General features: G+C 37.4%; 2 protein-coding genes across 4 annotated transcripts in view; one reads left to right on the top strand and one right to left on the bottom strand.

Moving 5' to 3' along the window:
• Positions 1-14863, top strand: part of Fam162a (family with sequence similarity 162 member A) — a 24246-nt gene extending 9383 nt beyond the window's left edge. Inside the window, exons 3-6 of one of the 3 annotated variants that reach the window (XM_047563472.1) lie at positions 8137-8259; positions 9372-9480; positions 12413-12522; positions 14600-14863. In XM_047563472.1, the coding sequence (XP_047419428.1) occupies positions 8137-8259; positions 9372-9480; positions 12413-12522; positions 14600-14616 (359 nt within the window). In that variant the 3' untranslated portion in view covers positions 14617-14863. The other 2 variants (XM_047563475.1, XM_047563474.1) reach the window with 2 other exon arrangements.
• Positions 7478-18867, bottom strand: Wdr5b (WD repeat domain 5B). The gene is given in 6 exon segments (XM_053743440.1): positions 7478-16846; positions 17393-17793; positions 17796-18093; positions 18095-18135; positions 18138-18309; positions 18311-18867. Coding segments are annotated over 5 exon segments (987 nt in total). The 5' UTR covers positions 18392-18867; the 3' UTR covers positions 7478-16846; positions 17393-17398.

Here is an 18867-nt window from a genome sequence, read left to right as displayed (position 1 = left end):
AAGTACTAACTTTATTCATATCTCATCAATTATATCAGTGATGTCCATTTTCTGTTCCAGAATCCAATCCAAGAAACTTCATTGCAGTTAGTTCCCATGTCTCTCTAGTCTTTTTTGTTGCTAACAGCTTCTCATTCTTTGATTTTCATGACCTTGACAGTTTTGAAGAATACTGGTCAGGTATTTTATAAAATGTCACACAATTTGGGTTTGTTTAATGTTTTCTTATGCTCTGACTAGGGTTATGGGTTTTAGAGAAGAATATAATTATCACAAAGGTAAAGTGCTTCCTCATCGCTTCATATAGGTGTGCATAAAAGCCACATGACTTTAACTGGTGATTTTAACCTTGGCCAGTTGGTTTCACCTAGGAAAAGTTCTGTTTTTTTCCCTCTCCATTAGTCTGAACGGAAGTCATTAAGTTGAATCCAGGAAGAAGGATCTACATATATTTGAATTTTTTTTGGTAAGAAAATTTATCCCTTGTCCCCATTTATTCATCTTGTTATTTTTATTACTATGGGCTCATACTTCTTTATGTTGGTTATAGTCTCTTACAGCATTATTTTCTCAAATTATTCTAGTTTAAGTTCTTTTAGATCAGTGCCTGTGTCCCTTCACACGCTCCCATCCTTTTGTTTTTTGAATACTTTTTTCTTTCTGGTACTAAAAGATGCTGTAGGCTCTTTTGTATTTTCTCTGCCCTGGTGTCGATCAGCCATTTCTCTCCAAGTATCCCTGATTTATTTTACTAGAGAGTGGTGTTTAGAAACTCAGTTCTGCAGAGTGAGCAGTAGCATTGCTACTGAAGTGTTACTGATTCCAGGCCCTTCCAGTTATTTGTGCTAGGAAACATGTATTCTCCAGCATCTTGGTTGATGTTTTAAATTTTGTGTATGTTAAGGATCTTGTAAGTTTTTTGAGTTTTGACAGTCGTTTTTTTTTTTTTAAATACTGCCAAACTTCATAGCTAGCAACGTGTTACTTGCAGCTAATCTTGATAGTAGGTTAAACAAAACTAAGTTTGATCATCTTCTAAAGGTCCCTTTCTCCTCCAGCATTCACTGAACTTTCATTTATCATCACTGATTCTTAAAAGATTTGTCATGTCCCTTTTGCATTACTGTTCTCCAGGAGTATCTTAAAATAGTCTCAGGGGGGAAAAGGCATTCTCTCCCCTGTCCACTTCCCATTCTGAGCTTGGAAGGGATTTTTGTAGAAAGGAGGGAACTACCAGAAGAGAAGGTAGTACTTGAATCAGTCTCATCCCAGTTGGCTGTCTACAGCCAGGAGCTAGCAATAATACTTGTAAGGCACTGGTTTTCTAATTTTATATCCCCACATGGGCAAAATGAGCATCACTTGGGACAGTGTAAGAACTATACATCTTCAGACCATACCTATTCAATCAGAAACTGGCAGAGCTGTCCAGTAGTCTTTATTACAAGTCCTCCAGATGATTCTTGCATACACTAAGGTTTGAGAACCTCCGCCCTTAAGATTAACCAGCCATTTGCTGATCATAGACTTAGAGGCAACTATGAATCTTTATCCTAACTTCCTGCTAGGACTCTGGGGACACAGAACTGGTCAGTCAGGGACAGGCTACAAGAACAGCCAGAGGGTTAAAGGGCTATTTTTCTTTGGGTTTAGATGTTTTTAATTGTGATCTACCAGAGAATGGAAAATTTCTGTCTTGGATGTCCGGGGCAATATGTTCTATCTCTTTGAGATAGAAAAAGAAGGTCTTAATCATACTAAAGCTTGTTTATACTTCCATTTTGTTGTAATTGTAAAATAAAAACCAAAATTACTGCTGGGCGCAGTGGCACATGCCTGTAAATCCCAGTTACTTGGGAGGCTGAGGCAGGAGGATCATGAGTTCAGATCCAGCCGCAGCAAAAGCAAGGCACTAAGCAACTCAGTGAGACCCTGTCTAAATAAAATACGAAGTAGGGCTGGGGATGTGGCTCAGTGGTTAAGTGCCCCTGAGTTCAATCCCTGGTACCCACAAAAACAAAACCAAGGATCACAAGTACTTCATGCTTGTTTTTAATGATAAATTTTTAACATTCTTAAATTGGTCTTATTTCTAATTATAATTAGATCATATTTGCATATATTTTAATCAGCACCTGTACTTTAGGGAGGTAAAAGTAATTGGCATGAAGTAAGCAAAAGTTGGGAGATATTTTCTGATCAAGGTAAACCTTTCATATCTTCAAGTTTCTGCCTGCCACTTCTGCCCCAGGTATCTCTGACCTCAAATCAAATTCTAATTCTCTTCCCATTATTTGCTCCCTTCCAGTCTCCCTGGTCTCCTCTTTGTGGTCCCTAAAATCACTTTAGGGCCTTTGCACTTACTGTTCTTTCTGTTTAAAATATTCAAATAACTACATAACTAGCTCCCTCATTTTCTTCAAAGGGACACTCTGAAAGAGAACTTCCCTGGCTACCCAAATTAAAATTTCACGCAAATACATCACTTTTCTAGACATATAAACACTTCATATCCACCTCCCACCCCCACCCCTGGCACTTAGTACCTGACATAATGCAATTCTTTTCCCTAGTAGAATCTTAAGTCCTCCTGGCACAGGATTTTATCTCTTATTTTTATTTATTTATTTATTTTGGGATTGAACCCAGGGGAGTTTTCACCACTGAGCTCCATCCCCAGTCCTTTTTATATTTTATTTTGAGACCGGGTCTTTTGCTGAGTTGCTTAGGACCTTGCCTAGTTGCTGAGAGTCTGGCCTTGAATTTGTGATGTTCCTGCCTCCACCTACCGAATTGCTGAGATCACAGTCACGTGCCCAGTGATTTTTATGCCTTTTCTGTTTTGCCTAAAGCAGTGCCTGGCACATAGTAGGCACTCAATTATTAGTGTTTGAATTTATATCACCAATATGCATATCTTTAATATAATTGATAGTAAGCATGCGTGTTTGCATGACTTTTTTTTTTTTGCTTTACTGTTATTACCCAAACTGAACTTACAGGTAGTTTGTCTTCTCTTCTTAACAGCCTGTTCTGTTGTTTCCTAACTGCCTCTGTTCTAATTAAGAGAGTAGAAAAGGGTAGCTGTCTAAGTAAATAATGTTGATTCTTTGTTTTGTGTGGTTTTTTTTTTTTTTTGCGGTACTGGGGATCGAACTCAGGGCCTTGTGCTTGCGAGGCAAGCACTCTACAAGCTGAGCTATCTCCCCAGCCCTGGTTTGTGTTTTGAGAGCAGAGTTCTTTTACCTTGCTGCCAGTTAACCTTGCTCCTTTCTAAGTGCCTGCTGGGACAGCATGGTGTGAGATGGTGCCTTATTGGTCACCTTAAACCAGTGATTCTCTGGTGAAGATGAAAAAGTATTAGAGATAGATGTTAGAAGTGGTTAAACAAAGTAAATGTATTTAACACCACTGAATTGTATATTGAAAGGTAGTTTAAATTGTAAATTTTATGTTGTGTATATTTTACCATTGTTTAGTGGAGAAAACTTAGTGGTTCTCAAAGTATAATCCTAAAATAACAGTAGCAGTACCCCCTAGGAGCTTGTTAAAAATGCAAATTCCCAGCCAGATACCATGGTGAACACCTGTAATTACAGCAACTTGGGAGGCTGAAGCAGGAAGATTACAAGTTTGAAGCCAGCCTTTACAACTTAGTGAGACCCTTTCCCAAAAAGTAAAAAGGGCTGAGTGTATAGTTCAGTGGTAGAGTACCCCTGAGTTCAAACCCCAGTGCCTAAAAAAAAGAAAGAAAGAAATGCAAATTTCCTATCTCTACCACAAGAACTGTTGATTGAGAAACTGCAGGTGACTGATATGTACTAGTTTGAGAATCACAGCATTCCGTGTCTTAGGATCGTCTTAATCCTGAGAGCTATGAAGAACTATTTGGGCCCATAGTTTTAGAGGTTTCAGTCCATGGTTGGCTGACTCCATGTTATGGGCCTCTGGTGAGGCAGAACATCATGGCAGAAAAGGTATGGTAGAGCAGAGCTGTTCGCCTCATGGCAACCAGGACGTGGAAAGGTGGGGAGGGGGAGGTACAGGTTAGGTGGGGACAGGATACACCTTTCTAAGTCTCTCCCCTTTGGTCTGCTAGGCCCCACCTCCTAATAGCCTGTTCAGCTATGAACTTAGCAATGGATTAATCCATTCGTGAAATTTGTGCCTACTTGATCCAATCACTTCCCAAATTCCACACCTTTGAACATTGAGGCGTTGAGAGGACCAAACCTTCAACACATAAGTCTTTGGGGTATACTTCATATACAAAAACTAGTAATTTTGAAAAATGAACTTTAGAGTGCCTGATGTGTTTCAAGCATCTTGACAGATGTTCCCATGTTTGTTTTTCCATTAAACCCTCTTGTCAGCCCTAGTGCTATAAATACTGTTACATTTAAAGTAAGGAAGTAAGCCAAGAACAATTATAATTTATCTACTTTCCTTATAGTATCACTTGCTTCCCCAACATGGCACTGATGGTTGTGTGGTTAATTTGACCAGCAAAGCTCTCAGGGATTGCAGACCTAGAAAATGAAAATGATAAGGTCTCTTATGGAAGAAATCATAACCACTAGTCTTTACACGGAGATTCTAACTTCCAGTATGTCAGGGTAAGGACCTCTGAAAATCTGTTCCTACAAAAAAGCATTGAAAACACTACCAGAAATTGCCAAAAATCAGCTGTTTCAGACTGAAAAATAACCAGGGGCTTTTAACAATCTGAGGAGTATGTATCTTTAAAAAAAAAATGACTGAATCATGGTAAGAACAAGTCTTGTGAAGTTTTAACTTGCCTTATTTCCATCTCCTCTCAGCATCACAAATACCAACAGTCTAGCATACACTGAAGAAGGTAAAAGGGGTTTGGAGCGCCCTCAAAGCCCCAACTCCAGAAACTGTTAAGTGTCTGATCTCCCTGGTGGCTCCCTAAGAACCCCCACTTAAAGGACTTGTCTTTTTCACCTGACTTAGAATTTACTGTTTGCAAACAGCTTTTCCAGAGGTATTTATTGAAAATGGCAGCATTTGTTTAGCGTAACATAGGAAGGCAATAACATTTGGGTCAAAGACGAAGCAGTTGAAAAATTTAAAAGGAAAATCCTGGGAATGAGATATCCATTTTGATATCTGAAAAGATCTGACATCTTTCTGGGTTGGAATATGTGCAAGATTATGTACGTGCCCTAGGAAAGACCTGAGAAGTCCCTAAGCCTTCACCTCTGACTCATTTAGACTCTGTGCAATCAGGAATTGAAGGCCAAGTTAGTGTTCTAAACTGTTTATGGGTCGAAAACTGCCTATGGGTAGAAAACTTGCTTCAATACACCTTCAAGAGTCCTTCAGCAAAGACTGACAAACTTATTTATAGATGTCTCTAATTATTAGCTGATCACTAAGCTAAAGAAACTTGTGGCCAAATACACAGCATGCAATTAAATGCCAAAAATGACATAGATGAAATGGACAGATGTCTAAAAAGACAAAAATTGCTGAAACTGAGTAAAAAATATAAAATCTGAAAAGCTCTATACTGAATAAAGAAATTGAATTAGCTTAAAAACTTTCTGTAAAAGCAAACAATAAAAGCAATTTAAAAAAAGAATTAATCCTTCACAATTTCTTTTAAAAATAGGAGGAACAGGGCTGGAGATATAGCTCAGTTGGTAGAGTGCCTGCCTCGGAAGCACAAGGCCACTTTCCAATTCATCAGAATTCCCACCCACTTCCCAGTTCATCTCCCACCCTCATCAAAACTGTTTCTGGCTGTCTCTGCTTTTAATTTTGATTAGTATTGATTGATTCAATGATTCATACTGAAAGGGAAAATTATTAACTACAACTAATTTCTTAAAAGTATTAATTATTTTGAGAAGAGAACATTTCCTTGACTTGTTCACTGAAAAGTCTTAGAAATGGTGACAAACCATGAGACTCTCTACATTTCTTCTTTAAAGGAACCAGAACCTCTTAGAGAAATGTGTAATTCCAGGTCAGGGGCAGGGAATGTTCAAAATGAGCCCAAAACATCTTGACAGAGAATGCAGAAGCCATCAGTGACCACTGAGCAATGTTCAAAAGGACTTGAACCAGTCTTGAAGTGTTCCCAGTGACTAAAGATGAGAACATTTGAGCATTAAAAAAATAATAATAACTGAAACAGATTAGAGTATATCACATATGTAAAATGCAGGGTTTTTATACTAATTTCAAACAAAAGTTTGCAAGGAAACCCAATTCATTAATTTGAAACCTGGCAGATAAAGGAAAAGAATCAAGCATTTATCCTAACATCTTCTTGATGACTTATACCTTAGGATAATCAAATATTAATGTGAAAAAGAATACTACCATTTTGTAACCCCCTAATGAAACAATCACGTTTGCTGGCAAAAAACATTAGATAAAAGGTTGATAAAGAAATTTATAAGGGATAAATCAGACTAGTAGCACCTACCCATCATTTTTTTTTTTTTTTTTGACAGAGTCTCCCTAAGTTGCTGAGGGCCTCCCTCAGTTGCTGAGGCTGGCCTTGAATTTGTGATCCTCCTGTCTCAACCTCCTGAGTCTCTACTCATAAATTTTAATATCACAAAAAAACCAAAATTGATGTTCAGCTTTTTGGGGTTTGTTTTTGTTTTGTTTTGTTTTTTGGTACTGGGGATTAAACCCAGAGGCACGCTACCACTGAGCTCTATTCCTATTTTTTGGGACAAAGTCTTGCTAAGTTGCTGAGGCTGGCCTTGAATTGTGATCCTCCTGCCTTAGCCTGAGTCACTGGGTTTACAGGTGTGCACCACCATGCTGGGCAGTGTACACTTCTTAATGTGATGCCACAGGAAGTAATAGTACCTTGCTAAAAAAAAAACTTGAATCTTATCAATCTTCAAAAATCTGTTTTCAAGAAATAGAGGCATTGTAAGAAAATGGTAGCCACACCATGGTGATACATTCAGCAAAATCTAAAATGAGGGAAGCCCTGTAGGATTGATGACTCTAGTTTTTCCAACAAATAAATGACCTCCCACCCAAAAAAAGTTTTAAAGGGAGAACGAACTTGTAGATTTAAAAAACTCAGGAAGCATCAGTCATATTCAATGTGTGCATTTAGTTGGAATAAACCAACTATAAACAACCAAAAAAAAAAAAAATGAGGGCTGGGTGCTTGCCTAGCATGAGTGAGGCACTGGGTTTGATCCTCATCACCACATAAAAATAAATAAATAAATAAATAAAATAAAGGTATTGTGTCCTTCTGCGACTAAAAAAATTTTTAAAAAGCAAACACAAAATATGAGCTGTGCTGGGAATGTAGCTCAGTGGTAGAGCACTTGCTTAGTATGAGCAAGACCCTGGGCTCAATCCCCACCTCAACCACAATAATGATAACACCCATGAGCCCATTTGAGAAATTTTAATCTTAGTATCATTTAGTCATAATGTATTGTTACTAAGGAAATATTTTTTAGTTATAGTAGTGGTATTCTGGATGTGATTTTAGAAAGTTGTTTGGAGAACAACTCAAGTGTTTATGGAAGAAGTAATATGATGTTTGGAATTTGCTTTATATAATCCAGTAGGGGGTAGAAAATGATTACATTTAGGTGAAAAATATTTATTGGTAGGTGTTGATACTTGTAACTGGGTGATAAACACATAGGAGTTGATAATACTTTCTATATGAGCTTTGAACTTAAAATTTTATTAAAAAACTACATATTTTATGTTAATATAAAACTACATATTAATGTGTAAAACTATATCTATGACTATACTAGATGACTTCTTTTACCACTTCTTGGAGGTTGCTATTCTTTTACCTAAACAACCTGAATGCTCTAATACATATGTTGCCACCAGAGTAATTATAACAGGATACATGTGAGAAGTCTTATGTAAAAATTTATAGCTCATAAAACATTTATGTTGCAGACTCCTGATTTCCTAATCAGCAAAGCATTTATAGTTTAAAACAACACCAATCATAGCACCTTAAATAAGTTGTGTATCTTACATATGTATAGTTTAATTTTCTAAAAGAGCTAATATTTTAAATATACAACTTATAAGCATTTGTAATCTTGAAAAAACTTCATATTTTCTCCTCTGAAAATATTTCTCTCTCTTTTCTAGGGAATTTTTTTAGGTTATATGAAAAAGATGCTGCCTCATCTGTAAGATTTACCACAAACTCTAATTTGAAGCAAATAAATGGATTTTGCACTAAACCACAGGAAAATCCCAAAGTGCCATCTAGTAAGTTTTTATTTGTTTTCTAGTTAAGCAATAGGTGTCTCCCAAAGAGTAGGACAACTAGGAACTTAAAGAACCTAGACTCATAGGGGTTCCTACATCATGCCCAAACTTGTAGTTTAAGCTTCGCATATTATATGTATATTGTACTCACATGTACAATGATTTCTACATTTGCCATTTCTCCTTTTCTTGCTTCAAGGGTTGGATTGGAGTTTTTTGTAGGAATATAGATGTTTAGTAGTCTAGAAATTATCTTTTAAGGAACCAAATCAAATTATGTTTTAGATACAGCAAAATCAGGACTAAAAGTTTGGGTATTGACTGTAGCCACATCCATTCCACATCCTAACTCAAACCCTTGTCACTGTCATTTCTATATAATATAAAAACTGAAGAATTCCAACTGATATTTATCTATAAATATTTACTGATATTTATCTATAAATATTCCTGGACCCCAGTTCAGTACCAGCCTGGGCAACATAGTTAGACCCCGTTGCAAACAAAACATAGTTCCCAAACCAGGTCTAATCTCCTTAGCTTGGTGGTCAAGGTGTTTTATAATCTGATCTTACCTTACAGACTCAAACTGCTGTATTCAAACAAGTTTCTTACTATTTCCTTCTTAGTTCATCCTTACCTTCATTTTTTTATTCATGGTATTCTTTTACTTTTCAGTAGTTAGTATTTATATGGGGAAATACTACTTTTATTTTACCTTAGTCCTCAGGGAATTTTGGAATCTCATCTGAAAAATAAAGCATACTAGCTGGATTTGGTGATGCACGCCTATGATCTCATAGACTCAGGAGGTTGAGGCAGGAGGATTGCAAATTCAAGGCCAGGCTAAGTGACTTAGCCCCTGGGTCAAAAAAAAGTGTAGGGAATGTGTTTAGTGGTAGAGGACTCTGGGTTCGATCCCCAGTACCACAAAAAAAGAAAAACAAAGCTTTCTAAGAAATTTCATTCAAACAAAGCTCTAATTAGCTTGAAGTTTCTCAGTGTTTCTGTCTAGTGAATAACAAAAAAAAGCACAAATAGCATTTTTTCTCATGATAAACCTGGGAGTTATAATCTCAAGTAAGATTTCTTGTCTGTTTTTTTTCTCACAGACAAATACAGCCACAGAGTGCCATTACACAAACCAACAGATTGGGAAAGGAAGATCCTGATATGGTCAGGTCGCTTCAAAAAGGAAGATGAAATCCCAGAGACCATCTCGTGAGTACTGAATTCAGGATTGTAATCAGCTTGTATTTCTCACTGATCTGTTTTCAGGGAAGAGCAGAATCTCTGAGTTCTGACTGTTTAAAACCTTTCAATCAAATTCAGAAGCATTTTTACTTTGCTCATTGGCAAATACCCAGAACAGAAATAGTGCTGGAAAACTTATGTTCGTCAGGTTTTCCAAAGCTAGCTGATATTTAGCTTCATCTCCTAGTCACAGGAATGTGACTGAACAATAGTATTCACTTTTTTAAGTTTGTATTTAATCTGGGTATATCACTCAGATATCAGTGACAGTAACTATAGTCTACAATATCCACTCAAGATCAACCTTAGGCATAAAAGAGTTTCAGCATAATACATTCTTTTTCTGAGAGGAAGAAAGAGTGCCTCCTGTCACCACTTTCCTAAACATAGCTTTGGCTATAATCCTGGACTTTTTCACTTTGTAGATAATGGAATACAGGTTCCTCCAAACCAAGAGTTTCTCAAGCTCAGCAGTGTTGACATTTTGGGCTGGAATATTCTGTTGTAGGGCCTGACTTGCATGCTAGATGATGTTTAGCAACATCCCTGGCCTTTATCCTCTAGGTGCCAGTAACATTCCATTAGTGGTGACAAAAATATCTCTAGATATTAGCAAATATCCCTGGGGGGCAGAATCAACCCCACTTGGCAGCAGTGTTCCAGCTTCATGCCAAAGACCCTGACTAGTAGGAATCTTGACCAGAAGGGGTTCTGAGAAGTACATGCTAGCTCCTCTCTGGGCATCATCCTACTGAGAGACAGATATCAGACAAAGTTCCTGCACGTTCTTTCAGTGGTAAACTCTTCTGGGGCCTTCTTGTTTTCAGGATTGAAAAAGAATTGGGTTCATTCAGGACCACTTTTCCGGAAAGATAGTATTTATTTTCTTTTACAAAAGAATTTAAAATTTTTTCAAATTTTTTTACTTATTTATTTGAAACAGGGTCTCGCTGTATTGTCCAGACTGACCTTGAACACCTGGGGCTCAGGTGATCTTCACATCTCAGCCTCCCAAGTAGCTGGGACTACAGGCTCATACCCACTGCACCCAGCAATAGAACCTTTCTGCTTCTGCCAATCAGATTAGCACATTATTTTCACTAGAGTTGTTTCAGCAGAAGAATCCTTATCCATCTTAGCTTAAGTGATAGTGTACTCTCCTGGAAAATAAGAGCACCCTAGAAATAACAGTGATATCAAGTTCTTGCCTGTGCTCTTGATTTCTTTCTGAATATTCCAACAGAAAATAAGCTGCTACATATTTTTCTAACTGATGCTGTATAGGCTTTGCTATGGAACACCTTCCCTAGCCTGTCCTATAGTTGGTTCCAGGTTCACCTCAGGTCCAAAATACTGCCTGTGAGTCACCCCAAAAGACTTTTTCCTGGACTCAGGCAACCATTTATCCTTGAGCTGGTAGTTCTGAACAAGTACTGCTTAACCTTCTTATTGCTTCCTGAGGGATGAATGGCAATATCATGGCCTTATTTAAATGTACTTTACTTTTTTAAATGTTCCTTGACCTGTAAAATATATCACTGTCCATGAGAATCACAGCACTTCATTTGGACATACCAGTTCACATAAAATACTGCCAAAATGAGTAGTAGTGTGATCTCAGGTGCTCTTGAGTAATTCACAATCTTTAGAAGTTGTTCTTGGTTCCCACCACTGTAGGCCCAGTTTTGGTACCTGGAGAACTCCTTCCACATTGCTGCCTTACAGTTCCCAGCTCTCATATCACATTATGTGTGTGTTTTAAGGGTCCTCCTCTTATCCACCTGCAACATCCCAAACCCTATGCCTCCTTCCAAACATTTCTTAAAAACCATTTCCCCACCTGATTTTCAAAGTAATGTGTTGAAGACATGGGGGAAGAAAACTAAAAAGGACTCCAATTCCATCATCTAGAGACTATCATTTCCTATGTACACTTTGGAGGAGACCAGAAGTCCTTTATCCTGGGCCCCATTATGACTCCACATGCTCTACCTTGAGACTCTACTAGGCACCCAGGTAATACAACCACTGCCTATCTACAAAATAACCAAGGTAGAGTGGCTTTCTCTTTAGACTCTACCGTGTTATACCCCTTACCTTTTACCCAACATGATGATCCAACCCCCAACTTTCTATTGGGGAACATGAGTGTTCACTCAGAGGACAGATTTAGAAGAGCTGTACTCCAGGCACTTGCCAAAGAGCACAAACTTACTCAGTTTTAGTAAAACTGAGTTAAAAGGTAAATATTTAAATATTTAGTTAAAAGGTAAATATTAAGGGACTTTCACTTAAAGGATCTTTCTACTGGCTTAGATATTCTCCAGTCTACTCCTGGTTCAAGACAAAAAAAGCCAGGTTATATAGAGCACATTGTTTGACTCTCTCTCATGTTGGTCTTATTTCTGAATTGTACTTTGTGTTGGAAGCTCATAGCAATATCTGCTATCAGGGTATTCTTCAGTCATTGTATCACATATTTTCTTCTTAAGAACCCTAGGGATAATTAGCTAATAGTTTCATTTTTAGTGTTGGCTGCTAGAAACCTGAGAGCCAAAATTGGGGCCCATCATAGCAAAAGTAGTTTAATATGCCTTGCTGGGTTTTTGTTGCTGTTTTTTTTTTTTTTTTTTTTTTGCTTTGTTCCTGGCTCACTCTTTCATATTGTCTTCTTACTTCTTTTGTACTTTAAATTTTTGCCATCTTGCTGTTAAACACATAAATGGTTGTGAAAATTGCTCATCCTCCCCAAAATACTGTGGATCTCCAGTTCCTGTCTCCTTTTTATATTTATAGACACTACACTTCTAAGTTGTGGTACACAGAACTTGATATCTTGCTGCAGCTTCAGAAAGAGAAAAGTTACTAACATTCTTTCTTGATCACATTGTACTATTAGGTTTGAGATGCTTGATGCTGCAAAGAACAAGATCCGGGTGAAGGTTAGCTATATAATGATTGCCTTGACAGTGGCAGGATGCATCCTGATGATTATCGAGGGGCAAGAAGGTGAGAGTATTCCCCTCTGTGTCTCAGTTCTCTCCACAGAAGACCAGGAAGGAAAGCAGGGATTGCCTCTACTGTTTACTATCCAAGAAGAGGCTAGAAATGATAGGAAACAAAATAAGACATAGTAGGGACAAACGTGAGTTATTGTCAGGATAAATGGTAAGCCCTAATTTTGGCATGGTGAAGAAATATTATTTTGTGTAAAAAGTGTTGTTTATCATAGTTGTTATAAATAATATGAAACAAGAAATAGGACAGGGGCATTTTATAACACTGCATATTTATAAAGCACCATCAGTATATGGACTTATTTATCCTCACTATAACTGCCTTAATCACAGTGAACATCTTATCATGATTCTTTATTTGAAGTTCAGCCAAACATGGCCATATGTCTGAGGACCACTGCTTCTAAGCAGCACATAGGAATGAAAATCTAGAAGTCTTTGTTCTGATACAGATTATAAATTAATAGCTATTGCTAATTGAATACTTACTGCATTCTGGGTACTTTTCTATTATTGTCTCGTCTGAACCTCACAACAGCACTGTAAGATAGGTACTCATTTATAGATAGGGAAACTAGTTTAAAAGCTTTCGTAACTTACCCAAGGCTACCCAGCTCCCAAATAACAGAGCCACCTAATCAAGGTTACAGTAAAATTTTTCCCATTTATTGAGTGCTTACTATGTAGAAGGGTAAACTGTTAAGCTTATTTAATCACCATAATAATCCTCAGAACCTAAAATATAGTTCTCTTATTACTGTTTTTTATAAAGGAGGAACCTGAACTGAGAGATGGTCAATAACTTTCCCAAAATCACATAGCTAATAAATGTCAAGGTAAAAAAATCAGATCCAAATTTGCATGTTACCACACCTCCCGGTATGTTATCCTTGTTATTAAGATGGAGTCATTTTTATATTCAGTAGTGCTGGTCAAACCTATCTTTTAATGTCTGATCTGTGTTACAGCTTCCATATTGGAAGAGATGTCTTATAACTAATAATAGATATTAGAAAGATTCCTCTACACACCCATTGTTAACTATTTCCTTATCCTCAGTGACTCCAGAGTAAAAGGAAATGAACTTTTGGCTCTCTTTAGAGTCTTGTAGTTACATAAACATTAACCATTTTAGGCTGCCCTCATAGGAGCACAAAAGGGCAAGAGTGCTGACATAGGCCAAGTTCTCTTGAAAACAAACACCAATGCTGTCCCACTTTAGTCTTCCCTGTCTTCATCTTTGACTTCTCAGGTTGAAGCCTTCAGAAGCTTCTGAACAAGATGTGGATTTTCAGAATTCTGCATTGCTTTTGTATATTTGTTTAAACTTGCATTTATTAATAAACTTGAGTTTACTGCCTAAGCAAATTATCCCCTGGGATTTCTTTTAGCATCATCCAGGCATATATGCTATAGAGAGTTCCTCTCACGTTCTGTTACATAAAATGGTACATTTATCTTTTATAGAATTTCCATTTCCAAAAGTTGTTAAATGCTACTGGAATGGAGGACTTTTCAACTTAATGTGACTAAAAGAGCAAAATTAACTACTTTGTGTTTTGTCCTATTCCCATCAACTTCCTATTCATTCCCATTCTCTTCCCCCTCCCCATACCTAATTGTTTACAGATGATATAATACCAGCTTGTATGGATGCTTAGTTTCACTTATTTGGTATACAGATTTTGAAACTGATCTGTTTATGTAAGCTAGCTTCAGTAAGGAGCTAGAAGAGTATGAAAGTATGCAAATGAGTTGGGAAGGAGAAATGTGAAAGAAGAAAAAATGAAATGGAAATGAGAAGGTATTTAATATCAAAGAGAAGAGGGAGGAAAGGGAGGAAATAAAAGGAAAAATAAGGGAATAAAAGGAATAAGGAAAAGCTGCAAATTTACAGAAAGAGGCCAGAAAGGGAGAGGTGTGCACTAATCTTGTGCTTGGGGAGGCTACTGTAGTCCAGAGCATTAGATGATGTAGAAGGCATGTGGAGGACCCTGCTGTCCTTAGTGGAAGGTAATGATGCCTCTTCAGCCTGGCATAATCACCTGTTCGAATTTACTTCATTTTAGGCTGCCAAAAGAAATGAGTCTTTAACAAGCTTGAACTTAGAAAAGAAAGCTCGTCTCAGAGAGGAAGCAGCTATGAAGGCTAAAACAGAGTAGCAGAGAAGCATCCGTGCTGGCTGGATTTTGAAAATCCAGGAATAATGTTGCAGCAAGCCTGTATTTAAAAGGATGTGGTGAAGCTCCACTTCATCACTGTGATTTGCACAAACTTAAACTGTTTCCCTGTTTTCTGCTGTAGATGTACAAATAAATTTTCTTAAAAACTTGTCTATGTTTTATGGCTTTAATCCAAGTAAAATGCAGCCTCCCAGCTTTTTGGAGAAAATTTAAAAATGAGAGAACTTATTTCAATAATATTAACTCTTAGAGAATCAGGAATCTATCTTACTTTTGTTCCCATTACCAAAGTGACATCTCTCCAGAGGCCAAAATAGCTTTTAGTTCTCTATTTCTTCTTCTGGTACTTAATTCTAAAGGGTAAGGAAGATAGTTGACTATATTGCCCAGGTCACTACAATGCCATGGTGCTTTGGGGAGGCTGGCTCCTGAAAGAGCCCTGAGAAGCAGCCAGACTTCACTGTATCTTGGGCATCTGGCAGATGGGGTTCATTTGAAGAACATTATTTGAAAATGTCCTGGCAAGGTGATGAGAGTGATCTGGCCAGGAGTTTGTGGGGACTTAGAAATTCTATCATCATGGATTTGCTGGAGGCCAGAACAGTCACCTCCTAGCTCCATGGATGATGGTTCCCAATTGGTCCCTTTCCTGCTGCCTGAGAAACTAAATTCCTCAAATATGAAAATCTCATGCATTTTCTCATTAGTGTTGAAAGATGAACATGTGCACCTAGCATACATATCACTTTGACTTTGGGATGCCACGTTGTCTCAGATATGGGTACTGGTTTCTATTATAACTACTTAATTTATTGTCACATGCCTCATTATATTAATGGATAAGTCATTATATTTCATCCCAATATACTAATTCTCCTCAGTTATAACAGAAATTAAAAAGTGATATATGCTGCTGTTTGGGAACTTTAATAAAATACTCAATAAAATCTAATACATGATAGCTTCATAATGTTGATAATGATGTCTGTTTATATACTTTATTCTAGAGTAATTTGACCTTAGCTTCCTTTTAGGTATCCACTTGCAAAGTTATTATCAAAAAGCATTATTGTTTCTCATATATTTTAAAAGATTAATTTTTCTTGATTATTTTGGGACCCCCTAAACCAAATGTTTTAAATTTGGGTAGATTTTAACAGTATTTCTTTTAAAAACAGTTAACTTTTCATCATAGAAACTATTTTTAACTGTTGAAGAGCATTTAAGTGTGATTCTTGTAGGTTTAATAAAAATGTCTCACTTAACTAAAGGCTGATAATTATTGCCATGCACCAAGAATTCACACAACCATTTCTCATTGTTATTCTCTACGTGATAACATACTATGACTATCTCTTTAAGGGTTAAATATAAATTTCTTAGCCACAATTTCAGAACTGCCTCTAATACACACTACTTTTTCCAGTATCCTCATATACCAACCTCTTACACTAATACTCGACTTGTAATTTACCATTCTAGTCACTATATATATATATTCCTCAGAATTTGTCAAATACAATTTAATGAGCACTATGAGGTGCTATAAAATATAAGATAGTTTTGCCCTTGTTGCTTTCAGTTAAAATTACTGTTGTATTAATTTTTTAGATTTTTTTTGTATGTTTATCATGTCTCCATGGTAGAAACTATTTTCTACGTTGTATTTTTTATTTCTACGTTATATTTTTATTTTAGATTTTATTACTAAAATTTATTGAAAGCAGGCAAGGAATAAAGGGTGTTGTGGTATCACACTGTCATTCATCAAACAGAATACAAAGGTGAATAATGAGCTCTGTGGGATCGAAACTTCCTGATCCCACAGAACTCATATCTGCTAAAAACATGGCCCATGAAAACATTATGACACATTGGCAAATATTATTTTTGAGTTTTATATCAGGAACTGTATAGAAAGAAGAAAATCTAATTCAGCTGTCCACTGAGCCTAGAGGGAGGCAGGCAGTGATGGCACAAGAAGTGACTTACGTACAATGAGTCCGAAGTATATAGAAGTTAGGTAACATCCTGAAGGAGAGCAGTCTCGCCATTCAATGTAGCACACATTGCCATCACAAGATGGCACAACCTAATAATGAGGTGGAGGTCCTGCCATTCAATGTAGCATACCTAATGAGGTAGAGGTCCTTCAATTAAAAGTTCATAGACTCTTAGAATAAACCTAACCAGGACATACTTTCCTCAATTTAGTGACATAATTCTATGTACTGTTTCACATCCCATCATGTAAGGTATCACTAAAAGTGCAGGAGGCATGTGACATGTATCTGCAATCCTCCCATTACTACCCCAGCCTTATGCTCTTGTTCATTTGACCTCCCAAACCAGAAAACTGCAAACTCTCTTGCCCACCTCAATCAGTCATCCTGTCTTATCGACCTTACTTTTAAATATTTTCCAAATAAACCAACCCTCTACAATAGTTACAAGAGAAACAGAATGGAAACTTATACAGGGACAAATAGATCTGAGATTCCTAACAGGCAATTCCTAACAGAAGCCCCAGGCAGACTCTAGACTTGCTTTTACAACTGTCTCATTTTGTATACTTAGATTGAAAATCTCTAAATCTTATAATTGAAGATAATTTTTTAAAAGAAATACAAAACTATACCAGTTAGAAAAACCATCTTTCAAATAAGTTTTTTTGTTAACCTGGCTTTAGCAGTTACTCATCCACAGTTTAATTGTTTTGTCATTTTCTAATGCTGCTGATGCAATGATGTTTTCTGTAGGATGACAAGCTGCTGAGATCACGACATCTGTATGACCTTGTAATTTCTGTACAATCTCTTTAGTTTGAAGGTTCCAAATGTAAACCAGGTTATCCTCTGAACCAGACACAATCCACTTTCCACCAGTAACTGAAAAACTGGCAAATATGCAGTATTTCTCATTCTTATGACCAGTGTATGTCTTCAGGCATCTGCCTCTACTGTAATCCCACAGTTTAAGAGTATTGTCCAAAGTTGCAGTGAGAATATATTTACCATTTGGAGAAAATTTTACAAAAGAGACAGGAGGGTTATCATCATCAGCAAGTGTTTTTAAACACGACCTGAGGCAGCATCCCAGATTCTACAGAGACCGTCATAACTACCTGATACTATCAAAGACCCATTACAATTAAATGAACAGCAGAAATTGGGTCAGAGTGAGCAGAACAAAGTCTTGAGGCACCTTCCTGTTTTCACCTCCCATATTTTCACACTCTCATCGAAGGATCCTGAAATGATGAGGTTGGATAGTGGATTGAAATTACAGCAAAAGACATAGTTCCTGTGTCCCTTCAATGTTCTCAAACATTTTCCAGACCTTACATCCCATATCTTCAAAGTTTTATCATCGGAGGCAGAGAACAAGAAGACTGGAATCTGATGACCAGGCAATATCTGATATTCTAGATTGTGTCCATATAGTGTTTTCTCATATTTTCCATCATATGCTCCCCAAATTATAATTAATTTATCAGCAGAAGAACTTGCTAGCCATTCTCCATTAGGACTAAACTTAACCGATGATACTGCTGCTGTATGCCCCACGAGAGTAAGTTTGAGGGCATAGTTCGGTTTTTTCAGGCGCTTCCTTGCTGTGACTGGCTGAAGTGGGAAGGGTGGACTGTGCTACGACATCTCCTGGCTCCCTTGTCGCCATTGGGCTCGGAAATCCCAATACAGTATGTTGATTAGATGTCCGGCCCTAATTCATGTAGTAAGAAAAATCGCAATCAAAAAAGTACACGGTTTTAATTAAACAATTTTCTGAATCGTCTTTAAAGTATATGTACTGAATCGGCAGCACGGCTTCTACTACGTCAGTTTTCCCTGTCAATACTCGCGAATATTATCAAAAAGGTCCTGGCGCCGTCGGCAGGCCGGGTACTAAAATCGAGTGTTTGGTTAAGGCCCTGAGCGGTGAGGGTGCACGGAAGTATTCCCACACGCCCCTGCCGCCCCGCTCCGAAGGTTTGAGAACCCTGAGCCACCCTACCAGTCAAGAGAGACTAAGTACTTGAGGATGAGCAAACCACCGCTTCCAACAGATTTCATAAGTTAAAACCTACGTAGCCACCGGAATTAGAGGCCAGGGATGCCAGGGTTCCTTCCGCAATACCAACAGCCAGCACTTCA

Source organism: Sciurus carolinensis, chromosome 9 (genome assembly GCF_902686445.1).
Source record: "Sciurus carolinensis chromosome 9, mSciCar1.2, whole genome shotgun sequence".
NCBI classification, from domain to species: domain Eukaryota; kingdom Metazoa; phylum Chordata; class Mammalia; order Rodentia; family Sciuridae; genus Sciurus; species Sciurus carolinensis.
Note: the sequence above shows the minus strand (reverse complement) of the source record. Positions and strands in the feature narration are given on the sequence as shown.